Source organism: Macaca thibetana, chromosome 11 (genome assembly GCF_024542745.1).
Source record: "Macaca thibetana thibetana isolate TM-01 chromosome 11, ASM2454274v1, whole genome shotgun sequence".
Taxonomy (NCBI): domain Eukaryota; kingdom Metazoa; phylum Chordata; class Mammalia; order Primates; family Cercopithecidae; genus Macaca; species Macaca thibetana.
In genome coordinates, this window is record NC_065588.1 from 15,115,495 (window position 1) to 15,134,436 (window position 18,942).

At 38.4% G+C, this 18,942-nt stretch overlaps 2 protein-coding genes across 3 annotated transcripts in view; both read right to left on the reverse strand.

The window, feature by feature from the left end:
- ERP27 (endoplasmic reticulum protein 27) overlaps nucleotides 1-18,404 on the reverse strand; it is a 29,428-nt gene extending 11,024 nt beyond the window's left edge. The window contains exons 1-3 of one of the 2 annotated variants that reach the window (XM_050749487.1): nucleotides 15,631-18,404; nucleotides 15,164-15,264; nucleotides 12,068-12,205 (exon numbers count right to left, since the gene is read on the reverse strand). In XM_050749487.1, the coding sequence (XP_050605444.1) occupies nucleotides 12,068-12,205; nucleotides 15,164-15,264; nucleotides 15,631-15,724 (333 nt within the window). In that variant the 5' untranslated portion in view covers nucleotides 15,725-18,404. Of the gene's footprint in view, nucleotides 1-5,850; nucleotides 7,330-12,067; nucleotides 12,206-15,163; nucleotides 15,265-15,630 lie in introns of those variants that run through there. The other variant, XM_050749488.1, reaches the window with a different exon arrangement.
- Nucleotides 1-18,942, reverse strand: part of MGP (matrix Gla protein) — an 836,939-nt gene that overhangs the window by 44,471 nt on the left and 773,526 nt on the right. The window lies entirely within an intron of this gene.

The window sequence follows — 18,942 nt, forward strand, 5'->3', positions numbered from 1 at the left end:
ATTATGTATATTCATATATATAATCTTTACCATATAACATATATATAATTTGTATTATTTTTATGTAATTTTACTATGTAATATCTATAATCTATTATCTATCTATCTATCTATCTATCTATCTATCTATCTATCTATCTATCTATCTCCTGTTGATTCTGTTTCTCTGGTGAGCAAAGAAACAGAAAAACAGAACCAATCCTATTGCAAATAATACTGCTATGCCATTAGTTTTACTACTATTATTGTTATTGACAAATTGGTGAAAACTTTTCTTAGTGTTTGAAGTCTTTTTCCTATTTTATTATGCTTTACTTTTAACATACTATTCAGATTTGTACATATTTATGGGGTACAGTGTGATGTTTCAATACATGTATACATTGTGCAAATAATCAAATAATAGTATTTAGCATATCTGTTGCCTCAAATATTTATCATTTCTTTGTGATGAGAACATTAAAAAATACTTTCTTCTAGGTATTATGAAATTCCAATACAATATTGTTAACTCTACTCACCCTACTGTGCAATAGAATACCTAAACTTATTTCTTTCATCTAACTGTAATTTTGTACTAACCAATTTCTCCGCGTCCCCACTTCCCTCTTCCCTCCCCACATCCACTTCCGCTCCCCAGCCTTCCATAACCACTATTGTACTCTCTACTTCTATAGATCCACTTTTTTAGATTGCTTGTATGAGTGAGATCGTGTGATATTTGTCTTTCTGTACAAGGCTTATTTCACTTAACATAGTGTCCTCTGGGTCTATCTGTGCTCCTACACATGACAGAACTTCATTCTTTTTTATGGCTGAATAATGTCTATTGCATATATGTACTGCATTTTCTCTCTCCATTCATCTGCTCACGGACACGTAAGTTCATTCTGTTTCTTGGCTATTGTGAATAGTGCTGCAATGAACATGGGAGTGCAGATATCTCCTTGACATACTATTGATTTCATTTCCTTTGGATGTATACCCAATAGTGAAAGTGCTGGATCATATGGTAGTTCTATTTAAAAATTTTTGAGGAATGTTCATACTGTTTTCCATAATGCTATACTAATTTAGATACCCATTAACAGTGTATAAAAATTCTTTCTCCACCTCCTCACCAGCATTTGTTACTTTTTGTCTTTTTGGTGATAGCCATTCTAATTGGGGTGAGGTGATATCTTATTGTGGTTTTCTAGTTTTTAATTAAAAAACATGTAGAAAGCCACCCCTGACCCGACCTATGTGCTCCTTTTCTCCCCAGAAGGAGCTTATCGTTGTTAGAGATGTTTGAACCAGAGCAACTCCATCTTGAATAGGGGCTGGGAAAAATGAGCTGAGACCTACCGGGCTGCATTGCAAGATAGTTAAGACATTGTAAGTCACAGGATGAAATCGGCACAAGATACAGGTCATAAAGACCTTGCTGATAAAACAGGTTGCAGTAAAGAAGGTGGCCAAAACCCACCAAAATCAAGATGGTGATGAGCATGATCTCTGGTTGTCCTCCGTGTTACCCTCCCACCAGCCCCATGACAGTTTACAACTGCCATGGCAAAGTCAGGAAGTTACCCTGTATGGTCTGAAAAGGTGAGGCATGGATAATCCACTCCTAAGTGCATGTAATCAATAAATAAACATAAAAATGGACAACCAGCAGCCCTTGGGGCTGTTCTGCCTATGGAGTAGCCATTCTTTCATTCCTTTACTTTCTTGATAAACTTGCTTTCACTTTACTCTGTGGACTCACCCTGAATTCTTTCTTTTGCAAGATCCAAGAACCCTCTCTTGAGGTCTGGATCAGGACCCCTTTTCACTAACATCTTTCTGAAGACCATGGAAGGAACTATAGTGAGAAAACCCGCTGACCCAAAGGCTAACTTCGGGTAAGTTACGGGGTTCAGTTACATCATGAATTAAGGGCCATTCCATGTTTTTATGTTTCCAAGATATCAAATCCTATTATTTGGCCAATTTTAAATTTGAAAGTAGCAAAAAATACATAGAAATCTATACATTTCCTCTTTAGAAGGCTCTAAATGCACTTATAAGTTTGATATGTAGAATTTTTATCATTCAGTTCAAAATGCTTCCTAATTTTTTGTTCTTAATTCTTCTCTAAACTATTAGTTATTTAGCAGTGTATTTCTTAATTTTAAACTGTAAGATATTCTGTTTATATTCTTATTGATTTTTAGCTTTATTTTTATATTTTATTTTTATTATTTGTGTCTTTAAAATTAAGTATATTTTGCAGTTTTTGAATACAGTATTCTATAAATGTTTATCAGGTCACTTGGTGAATTTTATAGTTGAAATTTTCTATGTCTTTCTTTTTTTTAACCAACTTATTTTATTTTAAAGAGTGTTGGGGCCGAGCGCAGTGGCTCGCGCCTGTAATCCCAGCACTTTGGGAACCGAGGCAGATGGATCACAAGGTCAGGAGATTGAGACCATCCTGGCCAACACAGTGAAACCCTATCTCTACTAAAAATACAAAAAATGAGCCGGGCATGGTGGCGTGCACCTGTAGTCCCAGCTACTCAGGAGGCTGAGGTAGGAGAATCACTCGAGCCTGGGAGGCAGAGACTGCAGTGAACCAAGATCATCCCACCGCACTCCAGCCTGGGCAACAGAGCAAGACTTTGTATCAAAAAAACAACAACAAAAAGAAGGGTGTTAAATTTTTCTATTAAGTTGTGGCTTTAACCATCTTTTCATTCAATTTTGTCATTTTGTGCTTATATAGTATCAGGACATGTATTTGATAAATGCAAAATTTAGAATTATTAAAACTGTCTGGCAAATTGAAACTGTCATTATGAACGGTTATTCTTTATCTCTAGGAATGCTTGTTGCCTGAAAGTCTACTTTATTTGGTATTAATATATTCATATCTTTCTTTTGGAAGTGTTTGCATGGTATAGCTCCATCCTGTGTTTTACTTGCGTCACTTATAGAAGGCACATAGTTGCATTTTTCAATCCAGTGCCTGATAATCTTTGTCTTTTAATTGGATTATTTCCATGAAATGAAATTACTGATGTATTTAATTATGCATTTTCCATTGGTTCTATGTGTTCCCAATTCTATTTTTCTTTATTTCTGGCCTACTTTTGAATTGACTGAGTACTATATATTATTTTCTTCTTTCCCTTTATTGGCTTAGAAGTTACATAGGCTTTAATTATTTCCTCAGGGATTGCCAGAATACATTATAACATGCATTTTTTTCACGTATCAGAACCTAGTATTAATTGGCAATTTCAGCTTCTTCTTAGACAATGCAGACATTAGATTATTCAAATACAGTTTACCTCTTTTAAATTCAATTTTCTGGCTCTACATTCAGGACTTACACAGGATTAGTGTCATGTGTTTTAATTCCAGATCTCACAGGATATTATTCGTTTTGTTATATCTTCAATATACACTTACATTTATGCACATATTTACATTTTAGCTTCTCTTTATTTATTCCTGTATTTTTTAGCTTCTATGTGGGTTTTCTTTGCTCTGCTTAGAGAAGACCTTTTACTATTTTCCTCAGTATGAGATGGATGTGTTGAGTGACAAATCCTCCCAATTTGGCTGTTTAATATGCATTTATATTCTGTTTAATTTTAAAGGCTGTTTTTGCTGAGGGTAGAATTATAAAGTTGGCAGTTATTTTCTTTCAGTATTTGAAAGATATAATGCTTTGTATTCTGCCTTCCACTGTTGCTATTGAGAAGTCAGCTGTGAAGCTTATTGTTGTCCCTTTGTGATTATTTTGATGATAATCTCTCTTTTCTCTGACTTCTTTTTTTTTTTTTTTTTTTTTGAGATGGAGTCTTGCTCTGTCGCCCAGGCTGGAGTGCAGTGGCCGGATCTCAGCTCACTGCAAGCTCCGCCTCCCAGGTTTACGCCATTCTCCTGCCTCAGCCTCCCGAGTAGCTGGGACTACAGGCGCCCGCCACCTCGCCCGGCTAGTTTTTTTTTTTTTTGTATTTTTTTTTTTTTTTTAGTAGAGACGGGGTTTCACCGGGTTAGCCAGGATGGTCTCGATCTCCTGACCTTGTGATCCGCCCGTCTCGGCCTCCCAAAGTGCTGGGATTACAGGCTTGAGCCACCGTGCCCGGCCTTCTCTGACTTCTTTTAACATTTTATCTTTTGTGAAGTTTTAGATGTACTATGGCAGGGCTAAGAGTGTATTATACATATTCCACATGTGTATATATTTGCATATGTGTAGGCATATGTGTGTATATTTGTGTGTGTGTGTGTGCATGTGTGTACATATACATATGATCACTCTAATCCAATTTCAGGGGTTGAAATGATTGGCATCTGTGTTGCAACCCTCGAGAGGGCTTATCTGCTATGACTCATCCCTGTTTTTAGGTACAGCTGTGTAGGATTCAAAGGGGATGTGAAAGGTGTTGTACTAGATTCACTTCCTATTTCCCCTTGTGAGGCCTGGACTCCAACATTTAATTTTCAACTCCTGAGGATCTCAAAATGCAAATTTATTTCTTAGCTTCTTGGTTGCTTTTGGAACTGACCAAATCCCTCTAGACAAAAAGCAGTCCTCAATGCAGGGTTCATCTTTTTGGGTTTTCATCTTCTTCTAGATCTTGAGCTAGACATTTTCCCTCTTTTACTAGCTCTTTAATGCCTTCAGACACACACACACAGTCACACTTACACACACACACATTCAGACACACACATTTTAACTTTTAAAAATAGTCTTTGGTAGAAAGGATTGTCTGGTTACATGATCCATTATCCCAGATTTGTATTTCAGAACAACCTTTCCACCACGCTCAGATATACTGAAAGATAGGACTTCATTCTTCCAATCATTGTTCTCAGTTTTCTATTTCTTCTCCCCAGTCTACTCATGCCTATAAAGACACAAAGATAGTGCCTCCACCATCCATAGATAGATCCAGGCCTATAGATAAAATTATTAGTGTCAGTTCTTGAACAGTTTTGTCCATTTCCTACAATAGTTTGCATCACTTTTGAGATCCTTGGGCCACCTGCCCTTGGACGTCTCCTTAACCCTTTTCCCTCCATGTGCTATCTGTATAGGTCCTGCCCAGTCAGATCTTGTCTTGGATCAGAACAACCCTTTTGTCCCCAAGGTACTTTCTTCTAGTCTACCCAGTAAAATCAGAAGCAAATCTCACGTTAGTTAATGTAGGAGGGAATTCAGGCAAAGGGAAATTAAATTCACTAAATAGCAAGAATCCAAGATTGCTCTTTATTGTCATCCCGGTGATGATTCCTATTTCATCTCTTTTGTTCAAGAGGGTCTCTCATTGGGGTAACTAAAAGCAGTAAAACCCTTGGAGATGCACAATGCACCCCTTATGGTTAATTTTAATTCTGGATAGATCTAGTCATTCTCTTACAATCCATTTGTTTAATAATTATTTGCTGAGTGCCTGCTATATGCACTGAGGCACAAAATTGCAGCCATTCATTCAGATGGCAATTTAAGCACTCTTTATTTTAGGATTGCTTTACACAATTTAAGTTTATGAAATAAATAAATGCTGAAGTACAGAAAAGTTTGCATTTCTAAAAAAGAATTTTGAAACAAATCAAAACCACAGGGTAAAAATGAACTCCTTGTGTATATTTAATTGTTAAAAAATTCACAAAGTTTTGGAAGGCTTGGGGGAAAAAAACAAAAAACATGAAAGCAAGAGAAAAGGTCTTAGGTGGATCCTTGCCCACCCTCCTATCACCTCCTTCTCCTTCCCTTGCCCGTATCAGGAAGAATGAGTAGATACATAAAGTGAGCACACAAAAAATTGATATTTGCAGCTCCTCTGGATCCTTAATGCTGCTACTGACCTGTATTTCCAGCTGGCATGTCTCCTTCGTGCTTAAGGCTTTGCTACTGCAACCGCCAAAATCATCATCATTATCATCACAATCAGGACTCATTTAATATTTGATGTGTCTAAATGCTTCCTATTTTTCTAGGAACTCCTAGGCCTGGCGCATGCGCCTCAGCTGACATCGCTGTGCCTGGACCAAGAATCGCCCCCCTCTCTGTACTCTTTTCCTGGCAGTCCTTCATACTTCCCAGAACAGGGAGAACAGGAAAAGCCAGTTACTCTGGGTGTTTCTGGAGTTAAAGAATGCACTAAATTGGAGGCAGAGGATGTTAAGTGGTGATAACATTCTCTAAGAAGCAAAAGAGCTTTAATAAAAGCCATCGTCCTGCAGTCTCTCTAGTTTGTTGTGCTTCTTTTAAGAAAACATGCCCGATCTTTCATTATTTCTTAAACTAATAAACTCTGGAACATTCATGTTTAGGGTTTCTGGAAGCAACATTTGAACAGGAAATCTCCCTCTGTAAAGGGAATTATTTGCATAGTGCACTGGAAAGAAAATCCAATCCTGGAACCAAGAGTTAGAAAAACCTTTTAAAATATCTTTTTTCAGTTTTATGGAAAGAATTTTACTTAAAATATCATATTTTTATTTCAGAGAAAAGAGGCACCAGAAGAAAAACAGAAATAGTACACTGGAAAGATTGTTACCTTAAAATATAATTTTGAGTTTCCTCAAGAGTATCTGAAGGAGTATTTTTTGTTATAGACACTGTATCATACCAAGAGATTTAATCACTCATTTTCTGTTCATTCATTAGTGTTTCAGTTATATTCATTTGAATTCCCATGGATTTTTCTAACAACCCAGATTTTTATAAAATGTATTAAAATTGTCTTAGTTTACAAGACAGTTACAGTATTAAATGTCTTTGGTGGCACTGAGAAATCCTTTGGTAAACAAAGGTCCTCATGTCCTCGGTTTGTTTTTGTAAGCTACTCAGCTTATCGTGTATTTAGTAAATACATACTTTAAAAATATGTTTCTTCATGGACACAGGGAGGGGAACATCACACACCAGGGCCTGTCGGGGGATGGGGTGTTAGGGGAGGGAGAGCATCAGGACAAATAGCTAATGCAGGCAGGGCTAAAAACCTGAATGACGGGTAGATAGGTGCAGCAAACCACCATGGCACAAGTATACCTATATTACAAACCTTCATGTTCTGCACATGTATCCTGGAACTTAAAATAAAATAAAATAGAATAAAATAAAAAATGTTGACCGGGCGCAGTGGCTTATGCCTGTAATCCCAGCACTTTGCGAGGCCGAGGCGGGCGGATCACGAGGTCAGGAGATTGAGACCATCCTGGCTAACACGGTGAAACCCCGTCTCTACTAAAAATACAAAAACAAAATTAGTCGGCGCGGTGGCGGGCGCCTGCAGTCCCAGCTACTCAGGAGGCTGAGGCAGGAGAATGGCATGAACCCGGGAGGCGGAGCTTGCAGTGAGCCCAGATGGCGTCACAGTACTCCAGCCAGGGCGACTGTCGGTCTCAAAAAAAAAAAAAAAGGTTTCATAATCTGACATATCTTCTTGCATTTCTTATCAGTTTATCTCATGGACTAGTTTCTTGTGATTCTCTTTGTCCGGTGAGGTGTATTTCTTATCATAGTCACCCAATAAATAACTGTAAAAGGAATGAAGGATGACTGCACTGTGTTTTCATTACCATCCTATTAGGTCAAAGTTAGGTTAATTATGTTTCTTAAAATAGTAATGATTGAAAAAAATCCAAAGCAGGGTAAACATTCAAATAATATTTCAAATTCCATTTTAGAACAAGCTCATAGTTTATTTAACCTGGAAATTCCATCTCTGCTAGGGCAACAATAAGAGTCCTACTGAAAAATTTGAGAGTTTCTCTGCTGTTACCCTCACAAAAGACAGGCTGTGCCCTCAAACAGCAAGATTGTTATATGCAACTTATTATGGTTTCATGAATTTTACCTAAATTCTTCCTGATTACGTTTATATAGTTGGCCTGCACTATTTTTGAAGAATGTTACGTTGCATAAATACAGCATTGGCTGGCCTTTTATTGCTCCAACATTTCAAGCATGAGTAATATCAATTTACTGTTATTTTTTCAGTTAATCATTATTTCGGCTTACTTCTAAATATGTTCTTAAAATGGAAAATTTTGTAAATTTAGACAATATATAATGTCTAGATTAAATCTTGACAAATAATTCTGCAGTTTGATTAAGGAGTGGTAGGAGGCTAGAGGAATAATTTAAGAGAAAATAGTTAAAAGAAAAAAAAGTAGGTTTTAGAATGAGGGACATTAGATAGAATTCAGTGTAAAAACAACGTTTTTCTTCAGGGTGAAGTCCTTTAGAAAGCCACTATAGTATAGTAAAAAGGGTATGATTTGTAGTCAGCAATGCTGGGTATGAATCAGACATCTGTTACTTCACAGTTGTGAGATTTTGGGCAACTAAACCGATCTCTCATGGAACTTTCCTTATTAAAAATGCAGGAATAATAAAAATTACTTCATCAGATTCTTGTGTGAATTAAATGGTCAAATATTGTAATAGTGCCTATCGTAGATTAGGCTCTGAAAACAAACAATCAAACCGAACAAACTGGATCTAAAAAGAAAGAAGGTCCCAGAAAATTTTTCAATAGGTTCATGTTTCCCAGTGTAAAATAGGATTGTCTTGGTTGATGTTCCCTTTTCAAAAAAAAAAAAAAAAAAAAAAAGTTACTCTAAACTCTTGAATAATAGTCCTATTAAAATATGTACTAAACTTTTGAAAGTGTAAACTGTGAAAAAAATATTTATCTGAAAGCTGGCATGACGAAAGTTGAGCTTCTTCCAGCCCTGCCAATGAAGTAGGGCAGGAACCAGTTTGTTTGTTTTCTGGTATGGCACATAAATAATCTTGCCACAGAGGTCCCAAGAGTTCATTTAGAGTAGGTCTGTCACTAGCGGTAAACAAAAAACAGATGTTAAAGAAGAGTGAAAAACTGAGAAGTCATCAAGGAGGCTTTATGAGGAATGAACTGTAAGCAGCACCAATGCTCCCATTAGAGGATGTTAAGTCTATAGAGATGGTGAAAGCAACAGCGCTTGTTTTTCTTCCCCATATGCGTATCTTGGTGGTACTAAGCCTTTCAAATCAGGCCTTTATAAGACCCATGAACAAAAAACTGAGAAAGAAGTACCTGTGGAGTGTAGCTTATTAGAATTTTTGTGTTGAAGGATTTCTACCAGTGGTTCAATGGCAACATGAAAGGCATTTGCCTAACCTTCCATATATTCCTTACCAAAGCCTTTCACAGAAGAATTTGGTTTAATCTTATTTCACACTGGTGAGAATGCAAACCAGCAACCACTGTGCAGGTGGGAAAGGGGTTGCTGAAGGGAGCTCACACAACCTCAGAGATGCTTTTGGAGGTGAGTTCAGTTCCTCAAGCACCTTCCGAGTACCTTCAAGGAGCCAGAGGTGTATTATAGCCCTTTGAATACAAAGATGAATAAGTCATAGTTTCCAACCTCGAATAGGTCATGGCCTAATAGGGTAGTAGAGGAGACAGATATATAAATAACTGATATGAACTATAAAGTGATAAATGAAAATAGAGATAAGAAATTACATACAGAGGAATGGTTAGGCCCATTTGGAGATTCCAGGGACGCTTCCTAAAGGGTAACATTCCTGAACTGATTCACTGGAGTATGAGAAGGAGTCATTCAGGTGAGGCTAGGTGAAAGGTGACCCTTGGTGGGTGGTGATATTCTAGACAGAAGGAATAGTCTAGGCAAAATCATGGAAATTGATGATAATTATGTGTATAGTTGGCTACTGAGAGGGTAAAGCCCAGGGTGGAAGCTGGATGGAAAAAGGTCTAGAGAAGCAGGCAGTGGGGCAGGCCAGCAAAGCCTATTTGTAACATTAAATATCTCGTTTTTGATTTTTTAAGAAATGAGAAATATTGAAGAGTTTTAAAGAGAGGAGTGCCATGGTCAATTTTCTATCTGAAATACATCATTGTGATACCATTCTAGAAATTGTATATAAAGTAGTAAAAGGAGATTAGTTAAGAAGCTAATGAAATTGCTTACGCTTAGGCTAAGAGCCTAAATACAGAATGAGATAGAAGGAGAGGAGGAGAATATAGATTCAAGATAGAAGACACAACTGGCAAAAATGTAAGACCAAATGAGCATAGCCGTTTAATAAAATAGTATCTTAGATGGAGGAATATTATTAGCAGGTGCAGACAACAAATTCAGTTTTGAACATTTTAAGTGTATAGTGCTTATGAGGGTATAAAAATGCTTATACCCAGCAAACGTTTGAATCTTGAGAGAAGTCCAGACTAGAGATAAAATATTCTAAATGCTCAGCAAGCACATAATAGTGGAATATGCAAAAGAATTGTATTTCTTAAGAAAAACATATTCATTCATTCATTGATTCATTCATATATTCATTCTCAACAAATACTTAATGAGCATAGCAGGCACTGTTCTAGGCTCTGTGGATACACTGAACAGAACAGTCTCTGCCTTCACAGAGCATGGGTTCCATGACCTAGATGATAAAAAGTGTTGGGTCAGGCAGCATTGTAGATACAGGAAGAGAAGATCTCAAAGAGACTATAAAAGCAGCGGGAGGATCACGAGAAGTAATTTCCTAGAATCCAAGGAAAGAGAGAACATTAAAAAGAAAGAAGTTGTCACTAACATCAAACATGACAGAAATGTTGAGTAAAACAAGGAAGCCATGCAGACCTGGATAAATGTAGTTTTAATGGTGTGATGGGACATAAGCTAGATAGTAGTGTCTAGCTTAGGAAAAGACAGCTTTTCCTAAAAAAATATGCTTAAAAGAAGTTTCAGTGAGAAATGAAAAAGAAAGAAAGGGTGGCAACTAGAAGGGGCACGACATTCAGTCCTGAAATATTGAAAACTTTCTTTTGCATCAATTTTTCTTTCTCAGTGGACTCTTGGCATCTTTATCTTGATGTTCCACCAACAAGTAGAACTCAACGACCAATGAAAGCATCAGAAATCCCCATTTCTGCACATGACCTCACTATTCCTAGACACCCTGACTTTAAGCTTTGCCTCCTTTCCATAACTGTGATATCTAAAGATCACAGGATCCTCCTCCTCTTTAATTTCTGTTGCTACCTCTCTACTACAGACTCTTAATACTTCTCACATGGTCTGTTTTGCCAGCCTAACAAAAGCTGCCTCTTCTCTTGCCTTTTAACCTGAAAATCCATGCTCTGCCTTGCTGTCAAAATAATCTAATACAACACATTCCTGTTCGTGTTACTTCCCTGATGTAAAGGCTTTAGGGGCTTTCCAGTGACAACCAGATTCAGAACAAACTCATTAAAGTGGTATTCTATATTTTCCCCACAATATGATTTTAATCAAGTTTCTCTCTCTGATATTCATTTTCCCCAATATGTACCCTGGGATCCAGTCAGATTGGCCTCTTCTTTGTTTCCTGAGATTATCCCCCCTTGGCCATGAATTCTTTGCCTTGTCTAAATTTATCTATCCTTTAAGTTCCAATTCTGTTGTCTTTTTCTTTTCTTTTCTTTTCTTTTTTTTTTTCAGAATTCCCACACTGCTTTTATTCTTTGAACTGTGATAAAACTTTACCCATAGTGATTCTCTTTGTATTATAGATACTTGCATATTATGTTTACAATACCTACTATACTTTAAGATCTATGAGACTGGAGAATATGTTTAATATGTTTTTATTGTCAGTATCTTGCATAGGGCATATGGGAAGTAATAAATGTTTGAAGAACAAAAATGAACTCCTCAAAATATTTAATATAAAATTTTTGGAGCTCAGAGTGACCTTAGAGATAATACAGTCTAACTCTTTTATTTTAGAAGGGAAAGAATTGGAGATAAAAAATGTTAAGTGACTGCCCGAAGTCGTATGGCTGTTGAGCGACAAAACAGTACCAAAATTCCATTTCCTGGCTTTCAGTCCTGTCCTCTTTCCATTTCATTACAGTACCTGCTTGGGAAGCTTGAATTGAGTCTTCATCCTTGTCAACAATGTCCCTGAATTTGGTACCATCATTAGTGTAAAAGACATAGAGTCCTTCCCAGTCTCACAAGTTTATGAGTCCACAACCCAATGAAAATCTGGGAGAAAGTTCAAGCTACCCATCCAACTTACCAGGCGAAAGAGGCAGATGGTGTTCCCAGTGATGTTGTAGTGGATCAGAACCTCAGAATCAGTGCTGATTCCAAATGACACATCTGGGAATTTTTGCACCATGCTACGGAGTATGGACACTGCTGGTATTTCTAAATCCTAAAAACAAGAGAAAAAAATAATACCACAGTGATTATATTGAATGGCAGAGACAAAGGATATGGAAAAGAAATATGCTGTGAAGCTTTACCAGAAATCATAGATTTGATTTACCACCCAGTAACACATGATTTACCTCTAACAGTTCAGGTTTAATTGTCAGTAACATTCTTGAATTTTCCAGGCTCTGTGAGTTAATAGGTAACCACGAAATTGTAGCTGAGCCTGAGACTCCTGTCAGGCCTTGTCATAGAGCTTGAAGTTTACTAGGAGCTGAGAGAGGCCTCAAAATCATAAAAGCCTGCCTAGTTTGGCTGCACTGTTGTAGATATACATGAGAAGCAACTGTTCTGGGAACAATTTGTTTAACAGTGAAATAGCAAACAAACGAACATAACCAATTCTATTTTTGTTGAAATGGCATTTATTTACTAATTCCTGTATGTAGGTTAGAATAATTTTAGAGCACTGAGATAATATGCAAAAATTAGCAGTTTATATGGTTTTAAAAACTAACTCTAGGATTAAAGGAAAAGTATGTGAACAACTAACTATGTTGTGCTAAAGATTTATAGGCGCCTTGTGACCTCACCAAGGACAAAGAAGTTCCCAACTTCCTGAGACCCTTACTGGTGCCCAGATGCATATGGTTGCTGGTTATTGCTTGATCCCAACTCCCTACTCTTCGCCCTGCCCTTAACGTACAAAGAGCCTAAAATTGGTAGTGACTTAAGACGTACTTTATTTATTTATTTTGAGACAGAGTCTCACTCTATCACCCAGGCAGTGTCGCAATTTTGGGTCACAGCAACCTCCGCCTGCCGGATACTTGTGCCTCAGCCTCCTGAGTAGCTGGGACTACAGTTGTGCACCACCATACTTGGCTAATTTTTTTCTGTATTTTTAGTAGAGATGTGATTTCGCCATGTTGCCCAGGCCGGCCTCGAACTCCTGAGCTCAGGCAATCTGCCACTGTCGGGCTCCCAAAATGCTACAAATAACAGGTGTGAGCCACTGTGCCTGGCCAAGATGTACTTTAGGATGCTAGTCCACTGTCTTCTTGGTTTATTGGATCTTCAAATAAACCGGCTTTTCCTCCCACCGGCTCTTGTCTCTTGAGTTTTGGCTTTGGTTACATTTGTGGAGAAAAGGAAAAAATGCAAAAATACGAAATAGGTGCCATCAAAAGGGCCAAAAAAGAAAAAAAGAAGAAAAAGAAAATAATTAAAATGAAAGCTTGGAAGTTTTAACAAAAGTTTATGCAGGGTATGGAGGACAGTCCCTCTCTTGCCACTGTAGATAAGCCTGAGCTTTGCACATGAAGATGCTGTTCACGCATCCAACCCTGCAGCCCAGGCCGGCAGGAGGGAGCAGAGAAGCCACTTCCGAGCAATGATTCCAGGCCTTCCATAGAGGCTGGCATCATTTTCCCTGCTGTCACAGGACCTTTATCCGTAGGAGCTCAGGGAAATTAACAGGAACAAACATGTTCTACCCTGCAAGTCTCCAGGCTGAAGGAGGAGATGTGCAAGGAGAAAAGAAGATGGCTAGTTGATATGCTATGGCTGTGTGCCTACATAAAATCTCATCTTGAAATATAATCCCCATAATCCTTACATGTCACGAGTAGGACCAGCTGGCGGTAATGGGATCATGGGGGCAGTTTCCTCCATGCTGTTCTTGTGATAATGAGTGAGTCTCACAAGATCTGATGGTTTTATAAGTGTCTGGCCTTCCCCCTGCTTGTGCTCATTCTCTCCCCTGCCGGCCTGTGAAGAGGTGCCTTCTGCCATGATTGTAAGTTTCTTGAGGCCTTCCAAGCTATGCTGAACTGTGATTCAATTAAACCTCTTTCCTTTATAAATTATCCAGTCTTGAGTATGTCTTTATTGGCAGCATGAGAATGGGCTAACACACTCGTCTTGCATCTGGGATCAAGCAGAGCGAGCTGGTATCTACTCTTCTAGAGGCTGTGAACAATAGTTGATTGAGGCCTCCCTCTTACTCTGCTCCTTCAGATGGAATTGCTCAAGGATAAAATGATGGCATCTGGCGGCTGTTTAAGTTATTGCACACTTCTCCAGGTCCATGCTCTTGCCCCTTCCCTGTCTTTCTGAGGGTGTTTTTGTCTACAGCTCAGATTTCTCATTCCTGAAAAATGTACTCCCTGTCTTTCTCCCCCACTTGCATCTCATTGCAGTGATTTCCAGCTGTGTACACAGAACCGACAGGGTAATCAGGAGTTGTAATTGGTGAATGGAAACCGACAAGAAGGTCTGCTATGAGAGAGTAGGGGCTTAATCAGCTGTGACGATTTCCAGATGCTACCACCAGAGAAAGATGAAAATGCTGGAATGAGGGAGTCTCATTTATGGCTGCCTTTATTAACCAAGCAGCCAATCTGGAAGGTGGAGGTTAACACCTTGAATATACAAAATGCCATCCTTTTCCAACATTTCAGACAAGGCAAAGAGAAAGAAGAATAAGAGTCCACATTATCTGGGGGAAAGGCCTTAAAAGGCTGTGCACCGACTAATGTTCAGGAGCTTCAGAATCCTGTAAACAGTGTTGCTGGATGATATAAATTGGATTCACTCTGGCCCCTGCCTATTCATAGGGTGCTATGAGAGTACAGACGAAATGCGTTTAGGACAATGGTAGGGTTCCATGAAGGCATTCTTTCTGCAGATCCTGACTTGAGCTCCAAAGCATCCATAGATGAGGAGATGCAGCCCACAGGCTCAGAAAGAAGTAAGTGTGAGAAAGATATAATTTAGAGACTGGGAATGTCTTAAAAGTAAGAGGTCCCAATGGACAAGATGAAAGCAAACTGTGGCTGTCTCCCTTTACCCCCACTTCTAAAGCAGTGTCATCTGCCAGCAGTTGGCTGCTGTGGTTCCCTTGAGGTAGAACATTTCTGGCTCTTGGGGGAGTTACAAGTAGGGTATCTGAACTAACCTGGAAGAAGCCTACGACAGCCACCTCAGTGGCAGCAATGAATTCCATGGCAGCTGGGACATCTGCGAGCCACGTGGGTTCCTGGGCAGCACCAGGACCATCTAGAGAGAGAAGTAGAAGATGTCAGGGTACTGAGGTGAGAAGAAGCAGCTCTAAATAATGAGGGCATCTATACCTTTTATCTCTATACTAAGGCTAAGAAAAGCACAATTTCTAGGAGTACTGTTAGCATGCCAAAGCATAATATTTTTACTAACATATGGAAGGTGACCCTACTGATGGTCTGTCCCTGAAGGATACTGCCAGACTTTCCTGCTCTCCGCTAGACAAAATGCATCGTATCCAGGATTTCCTGGAAAACTTTCTAGGTGTGGAGGAAAAGTACCCAGAGAACCACCATGATGCTCCTTTTCCTTCTCCTAATAACACTTTCACACTATTGCCACCCAACTACATTTTTCTTTTACCTGCGGATTTCTCAACTTCTGCAGCAGCTTCTGCAGTCAGGTCACATGTGAGGAGAAATAGGAAGAACATGAATCTGGACAGGGCAGCTTCCATTGCCCCTCTCCTGCTCCTGCTCCAACCCTGGACTTTGTGTTTGGGAGGCCGACTTAGGGCAGCCCGCTCTGTAGCTGATTGGTTGTGAAGTTGTTAGGGCTTTGGGAACTTTGCAGCTGGCTCCCAGAGAGCCTTCAACTTCTGAGATAAAAGACCAAGTTTAGTAATCGGGACTCAGAACATAACCAACCAGAAGAAAGTCAGGTCAGTTTATTTAAATAAAAAATGTAAATATTCAATGCCAGGTATTGATCCTAGCACTAGGGATAGAAAGATAATTATGATCTGATCCAGCCTCTGCCAGCTTAGATTGTCAGTGGGAGAGATAGGCAAGTAAAAAGATTATTTAAACATAAGATGGAAAGTGATATAGAAAAATTCATAGGGTGCTATGACAGTACAGATTAAGGGTATTCGGGACAATGCTAGGTTTCAATGAAAGTGTTCCTCCTGTGGAGGATGCCCAAGCAGAGTCCTGGGTAAGTAAGATTTTGCCAGAAAACACAAGGTAGAAAGGGAGTTTCATGTAAAGAACCAAAGCATAGAGATGCAAATATAATGTGTGACAGAATTACTAGTAATTGAGAATGATGAAAAGGAAGGAAGTGATACATGTGGGCAGAAAGGCATGTGGGACCAGCTCACAGCAGGCCTTATATGATACGCTAAGCACGGGAGCATCAACTTTATTCTGTAGGTGATGAGAACCCCTGAAAAGTCTTAAGCAGAAGAAATAGATAAAGTTTGATTTTGCTCACAAGTGTCTGAGGAAGTCCAAGATGAGATTTTCCACAGGCATTGGGATATGTAGTTTTTAGCTTAGGAGAATTTTCATGTGAAAATATTATAAAAGAAATTAGGAAGTCCTAGCCAGAGCAATTCGGCAAGAGGAAGACATAAAAGGCATCTAAACAGGAAAATAAAAAGTCAAACTATTTCTCCTTGTTGACAATATGATTGTATGCCTGGAAGGCTCTAAAGACCCTGCCAAAAGGCTACTGGAACTGATGAATGATTTCAGTAAGGTATCAGGAAAAATATAAATGTACAAAACTCGGTGATATTTCTGTATACGAATAATGTCCAGGCTGAGAGTAAAATAAAGAACACAATTTCATTTACAATAGCCACAAATAAAATGAAATGCCTAGGAATACAGATGACCAAGGAGGTAAAATATCTCTTCAAGGAGAACTACAAGACACTTTTAAAAGAAATCAGAGCTGACACAAATGGAAAAACATTCCATGCTCATGGGTAGGAAGAATCAGTATCTTCAAAATGGCCATACTGCCCAAAGAAATTTATAGATTCAGTGCTATTCCTATCTAACTACCAATGTCATCCTTCACAGAATTAGAAAAGAAAACTATTCTAAAATTTATATGGAACCAAAAGAAAGTCTGACTAGCTAAAGCAATCCTAATCAAAAAGAACAAAGCCAGAGGCATCACATTACCCAACTTCAAACTATACTACAAGGCTACAGTAACCAAAATAGCATGGTACTGGTACAAAAGCAAACACATAGACCAATGGAACAGAATAGAGAACCCAGACATAAAGTCATATACCTACAACCATCTGATCTTTGACAAAGTTAACAAAACCAATCAATGGGGAAAGGACTTCTTACTCAATAAATGGTGCTGTGATAGCTGGCTAGCCATATGCAGAAGAATGAAACTGGACCCTTATCTTTCACCATATGAAAAAATTAACTCAAGATGAATTAAAGATTCAAGACCTCAAACCATAAAAGTCCTAGAGGAAAACCTAGGAAATACTCTTTTCGACATCAATCTTGACAAGTAATTTTTGGCTAAGTCGTCAAAAGCAATTGCAACAAAAACAAAAGTTGACAAGTGAGACCTAATTAAAGAGTTTCTGCAGAGCAAAAGGAACTATTGATAGAGTAAACAGACGTTTACAGAATGGGAGAAAATATATGCAAACTATGCATCCAACAAAGGTCTAATATTCAGAATCCATAAGAAATTTAAACAAATCAAGAAGCAAAAAACAACCCCATTAGAAAATGGGCAAAGAACGTAAACAGATACTTCTCAAAAGAAGATACACAGGAGGCCAATAAACACACAAAAAAATGATGCTCAATGTTACTAATTTTCAGAGAAATGCAAATCAAAGCTACAATGAAATACAATCTCACGCTAGTCAGAATGGCCATTATTAAAAAATCAGAAAACAACAGACACTGGTGAGACTGCAGAGAAAAGGGAATGCTTATACACTATTCATGGGAATGTAACTTAAGCAGTTAAGTAGTTCAGTCACTGTGGAAAGCAACTCTAAGTAATGAGGGCATCCATACCTTTTATCTCTATACTAAGGCCAAGGAGAGTACTCCAATTTTTAGGAATAACGTTAGCATTCCAAGGCATAATATTTTTACTAACATATGGAGAGTGACCAGTTTGAAGATTTCTCAAAAAACTTAAAACAGAGCTACCATTTGATTCAGGAATCCCATTCCTATGTATATATCCAAAGGAAAGTAGATTGTTATACCAAAAAGACATGCACATGTATGTTCATTGTTGTGCCATTCACAATAGTAAAGACATGGAATCAATGTAGTTGCCCATCAGTGGTGGATTAGATAAAAAAATATGGTGCATATATACCATGATATACTATATGGTCATAATAAAAAAGTAAAATCATGTCCTTTGCAGCAATATGGATGAAGCTGGAGGCCATAATTCTAAACAAAGCATTGCAGAAACAGAAAACCCACTTCCATATGTTCTCACTTATAAGTGGGAGCTAAACACTGAGCACACATAGACATGAACGTGGAAACAGCAGATGCTGTGGACTACCTGAGGGGTGAGGGAGGGAGTGGGGCATGGTTTGAAAAACTACCTATTTAGGACTAGGTTCACTACTTGGGTGCAATATACCCATGTAATGGACCTGCACATGTACCCTCTATATCTAACATAAAAGTTGAAATTAAAAATAACCAACTAAATAAGTAAAATGCAGATTTCCCACTGGCTGTATTCTGAATGCACATTACCTATTACAGTGTAATACGGGACCAATTTGTTCCCAATGATGTAAATATCACCTCCTGTGTGTTTTCCTCATCCCCATCCCCTCTTGGGGAACTCACGAATGTGAACCATCCAGTTATCATATTTGTTCAAGGGAAGAAAGCAGGGAAATGAAGGTCTCAGTCAGAACATATG